Source organism: Propithecus coquereli, unplaced genomic scaffold (assembly GCF_000956105.1).
Source record: "Propithecus coquereli isolate 6110/MARCELLA unplaced genomic scaffold, Pcoq_1.0 Scaffold123, whole genome shotgun sequence".
Lineage (NCBI taxonomy): Eukaryota > Metazoa > Chordata > Mammalia > Primates > Indriidae > Propithecus > Propithecus coquereli.
The window spans coordinates 4,477,153-4,482,926 of NW_012136414.1; the positions used below are offsets into that span (position 1 = coordinate 4,477,153).

General features: G+C 36.2%; 1 protein-coding gene across 1 annotated transcript in view; it reads left to right on the forward strand.

The window, feature by feature from the left end:
- MYCBP2 (MYC binding protein 2, E3 ubiquitin protein ligase) overlaps positions 1–5,774 on the forward strand; it is a 279,976-nt gene that overhangs the window by 228,191 nt on the left and 46,011 nt on the right. The window contains exon 54 of the mRNA XM_012637759.1: positions 3,520–5,163. Coding sequence (XP_012493213.1) covers positions 3,520–5,163 — 1,644 coding nt within the window. The remainder of the gene's footprint in view (positions 1–3,519; positions 5,164–5,774) is intronic.

Below are 5,774 nucleotides of genomic sequence, written 5' to 3' on the forward strand. Positions count from 1 at the left end.
GACATGGCAATTTTTAGTAATATTTAGTAATAATTACATGCTACAAAACACTGAAACCCAAATGAAGAAGATAAACATAAATTAATTAGTATACGGACTTAACAAATTTAACGTAGTCTTTTTAAAAATGTAAATGAAACATATTTTAGAAAAGTAAATTTTTTTCAAAAGGATGTAATTATGATTTGAGAAATACATCTCAGGAATACTTCTGCCATTATTTATACACTTGAACTTGAGCAGATAATTAGGTATTGCCAGTTACAGATCTTAAGAAAATATTCACCACTACTAGAGGTATAGAAATAAGGTATACGGATGCCTATGCTTTCTGACACTCTCTATATAATAAACTTTTTTGCTCATATACGACAAGTGATGTTCCTGATATTTGACAGGTTCCATTGTTAGCCAAGCACAGAGGATGTTCTTATTATGAGGAAATACCTACCCTTGTGAGTGCATACGCTCCTAGGATTAGATGTAGCATCAGAATGTATTCACCATTTCTTTGCATGCAACAAATGCGCAGGTCATCCATTAGGACACATCTGAGATAGGTAGTAGATAATCTTTGTCAGGAACCCTTCCCATTATGTTAGGAATCCTAAAACAAGTTGTCCTTTTTTATAAAGTAGAAAGAAACCTCTTTCAGTCCACAAATTGATTTTTTGGAGACGGGGATGCCAAATATAAAAGGTTTAGTACTTATTTATCAAGATTCCCCATTATGTCTGGTTTAGCCTCTGAAATAAATGTTTTGATAAAAGCAATAAAAATATTTCCAGCTCTCAGATTAATAACAAAAATCTGAGAAAGTGATACTCCAAACATCACATACTCAAAATGAATAACCGTAACTAGGCTGATGTTTAATTCTACCAAATACAATTTGTTTATAAAATTTGCTCTATGCTATTACTAGGTTAATTAGGTAAAATGGGCAGCAGTTTCTTAAACTACTCTTGGGACAATTTGAGAGTACTTATTTATCAAGAGTGCATTTGTTTATCTGTACTCTCCCAACATGGCATCAGTATTTAGAATTCTGTATTGTGGGTTTTTCCCACGAATTTTTCCCCAAATTTAGCCCAGTCTTTTGTACTACATTTATAAAAAAGAACATATATATGATAAAGGAAATTTGTGTTAGAATAATAAAGCATTGTAAGAAACTGAAAAGCATTATGTATAATATAGTTGCCTTTATTCATCCAAAGAACAAGAATAATTATCCTAAACATTGACATGTTGCAATTAAAATATTTAGTTCATCAGTGTGCCCTAAATAGGCTACTTGCCATACTCTATTATTTATTTATTTATTTTTTTGAGACAGGGTCTCGCTTTGTTGCCCGGGCTAGAGTGAATGCCGTGGCGTCAGCCTAACTCACAGCAACCTCGAACTCCTGAGCTCAAACAATCCGCCCGCCTCGGCCTCCCAGAGTGCTAGGATTACAGGTGTGAGCCACCACACCTGGTCCATACTCTATTATTTTACTACATAATTACTCAGCTTGCAAGCATCTAGCCCTTACAAAACAATGAATACTCTCAGGAGTTTGAGACCAGCCTGAGCAAGAGCGAGACCCCGTCTCTACTAAAAAAAATAGAAAGAAATTAGCTGGACAACTAAAATATAGAAAAAATTAGTTGGGCATGGTGGCGCATGCCTGTAGTCCCAGCTACTCGGGAGGCTGAGGCAGGAGGATTGCTTGAGCCCAGGAGTTTGAGGTTGCTGTGAGCTAGGCTGACGCCACAACACTCTAGCCTGGGCGACAGAATGAGACTCTGTCTCAAAAAAAAAGAAAAAAAAAATGACTACTGTCACCTCTGCCCTGAGGCCTTGGGAGCAGTAATTGTAAAAAGTGGATTCTTAGAGAATCTGAAAGTTGGGAATAGCAAAAAAAAAAAAAAAAAATTAAGAACATAGGAATTGATTACTCATTCAACAAATAGTTATTGAGCACCTACTGTATTCCAAGACCCATTCTTGACATATAGGTAAAGAATAACAGACAAAAATAACTGCCCTTGAGGCCTTTCTATGAGAAGGGAAGATTCTACAGCACTACTATCCTGACTTATAAATAACTAGAATATGACTATACAGACTTACACACACACACAAGCAAAAAAACATTTTCCTACATCATCCGAATTTGTTCACACCTGCAATGCTGGCCAGTTAACAAATCCATCTCAATTTCCTAGAAATCTTCTTTCAAAAAATAAAAATACTTCTAGCAAGGTTTATGAGTTTTTAGTTTTTCACACTACTTGAATCCCTTCAGTTAGATTGCTTTTCTCCAAACAACTAACTAATATCACCTGCATTAAGAGTCGGCGTTTTCATTTTAAGGAGGAAAGATAAAATTTGTGACCTTTATTGGGGACAAAGACAGCCTGGCTCTAATGTCTCAAAGGAAGACATAAAATAGTAGGAAAGAGAGACACTGAATGAAGGCCAGGATGCCAAAGACAAATGATATCCATGCGGAAGTGCTTTGCCTTAGAATGAGGAGATTATTCTTCTTTTCTGTCATTCATTCTCCTAACTCCTTGTTTTGAGCGCCCATAATTCAGACTTGTACTACTCACTCTGAGGATCCTTCCATTTCTCTTGTTTCCAAGGGGACACACACAAGCTCTGAGTTCTGACCCGCTAAGCTTATGAACTTTTGGAATACAATCTGTTTGTGATTAATAGATTGGGGAGGAGGGGATGGGTAAATTTACACCTAACAGGTACAATCCACATTATCTGAGTGATGGACACACTTATAACTTTGACTCAAACTATACAAAAGCAATTCATGTAAGCAAACCGTTTGTACCCCCATAATATTCTGAAATAAGAAAAAAAAACAAAAAAATAGACTACCTGAATGACATATAATTAAATAATAGCTTTAGGACATTTATATGTTAATTATAAATTATTCTGATCCAGTCAGTAAAATAGAGTGTGTCCTAAGCAGCTCTTTATTAGTCTAATTGTATTTATTTTTACCCCCAAAAATGATAGATGCATCTATGTATACAATTAGTTTTCTAATTCAAAAAATCCTCTACCATTACTCTAAAGATGTGAGGCATCAGTTTACTTGAAATTTAGCTCTACTTCATATTTAAAATACATATGTTTTCATAATTTCTTATTCAAAAAAATCAGTTATATTTTTTTATCTTTCTAGTCCCTCACTGAATTTAAATTCTAATTGGTTATTGTATTGGGGATGAGGTTCAGATATCGCTGATAATTCATACTAGTGCATAGATACTATTTGTTTAGTCTGTTTTACATTCATGAAAACAGTTTTTAGTGATAACGGTTGTGTGATGATAAAGTAAAAATTTTGTGAGAACTACTTGCCCTTGTTTCCTTTATTCTTCAAGTATTATTGTCTATGAAAAACAGTATAAATTTTGTAGCTGTGCTTTTTATTTTAGTGTTTACTGGTTAAATTGTCAGTTATAATTTTATTAACCAGTTTCACTATGAAATGGACCATACAGGTGACCGAGGAAATATCTCAACATCTTCCAGACCAGCCTCTACATCAGGAAAATCAGAACTGTCCTCTAAACACAGCAGATCACTTAAACCTGATGGACGTATGAGCCGGACTACTGTTGACCAGAAAAAGCCAAGGGGTACAGAAGGTTTATCTGCTAGTGAATCCCTCATGTTAAAATCTGATGCTGCAAAGTTGAGGTCAGATTCCCATAGTAGGTCATTGTCCCCCAACCATAACACCTTGCAGACACTGAAATCTGAGGGGAGGATGTCTTCTAGCTTTAGAGCTGAATCCCCAGGACCAGGTTCTCGGTCATCATCTCCTAAGCCAAAGACTCTCCCCGCCAATAGGTCCAGCCCATCAGGCACTAGTTCTCCACGCTCCTCCTCACCACATGATAAAAATCTACCTCAAAAAAGCACTGCTCCTGTTAAGACAAAACTTGATCCTCCTCGGGAACGTTCCAAGTCAGACTCTTACACACTTGATCCAGACACCCTCCGCAAGAAGAAAATGCCCCTCACAGAACCGTTAAGGGGAAGGTCAACATCACCAAAACCAAAATCGGTACCAAAGGATTCTAAAGATTCTCCTGGATCTGAAAATAGAGCTCCATCTCCCCATGTGGTACAGGAAAACCTTCACAGTGAGGTGGTTGAAGTGTGCACCTCAAGTACTTTAAAAACAAATAGTCTAACAGACAGTACTTGTGATGAAAGTAGTGAATTTAAGAGTGTAGACGAAGGTTCAAATAAAGTTCATTTTAGCATAGGAAAAGCACCACTGAAAGATGAACAGGAAATGAGAGCATCCCCCAAAATAAGTCGAAAATGTGCTAATAGACACACTAGGCCCAAAAAAGAAAAATCTAGTTTTCTTTTCAAAGGAGATGGATCCAAATCTTTAGAGCCAGCCAAGCAAGCCATGTCTCCTTCTGTGGCTGAGTGCGCCAGAGCTGTCTTTGCCTCTTTCCTGTGGCATGAAGGCATAGTACACGATGCAATGGCTTGTTCTTCTTTCCTGAAATTTAATCCTGAACTTTCCAAAGAACATGCCCCTATAAGGAGTAGTTTAAATAGCCAACAGCCTACAGAGGAAAAAGAAACAAAGTTAAAAAATAGACACTCATTGGAAATATCATCTGCACTGAATATGTTTAATATTTCACCTCATGGACCAGATATATCTAAGATGGGTAGCATCAACAAAAATAAGGTGTTGTCCATGCTTAAGGAACCGCCTCTGCATGAAAAGTGTGAGGATGGGAAAACCGAAGCCACTTTTGAAATGTCTGTGCATCACACAATGAAGTCTAAATCTCCTCTTCCCTTAACTTTACAACATTTAGTGGCTTTTTGGGAAGACATCTCTTTGGCTACAATCAAAGCTGCTTCCCAGAATATGATTTTTCCAAGTCCTGGTTCCTGTGCTGTCCTTAAAAAGAAAGAGTGTGAGAAAGAGAATAAGAAAGCCAAAAAGGAAAAAAAGAAAAAAGAAAAGGCAGAAGTTAGGCCCAGGGGTAATTTGTTTGGAGAGATGGCCCAGCTGGCAGTAGGAGGACCAGAGAAAGACACCATCTGTGAGCTCTGTGGAGAGTCACATCCTTACCCGGTGACCTATCACATGAGACAAGCTCACCCAGGTAAACGATAACTGTTGAACATATATATAAGTACTTCTTTCCTTAATGAGCTAGGTCACGTCTAACTTGAGCTGTTCTGTGAATTATGTAAGGTGTAGAGAAAAGTATTTCCTAGAATTTATAGTATCTTATAATGTCATTTTTAAAGTACATTATCAATATAGGTTTTGTGAATACCAAGTAAAGAAATTCTAATAGTGTGATGGTTAGGCAATTTTCTACTATTTCATTTTAATGTAGCACATTTTGAAATATTGTTTATTTTTTAAAATATGTGTTACCCAAAGGGTGCCATTAAGGTCTCTTATACAATGGAAATAATGGCATGTCTACATACACAGGGCAGATGCTAATGTTAAGTCTCCTATGATTTTAGTGTTTTCTTGTTCAAAATTGCAAATTAAATTAGACTATACTGATTTCTTTGGGCATTTTTCTATGGAAAAGATATCAGTTGTTTTATCAGAAGACTGCATTTTAGGTAAATGTAAGGGATTTCTATAACATTGACTAATATTCCAAAATTAACCTGATGTAAACATGATTGTTTTTCTTTTTCTACATATCATAGCTGAAATGTTTAATAAATATGTGATTCCTGGAAATATGTT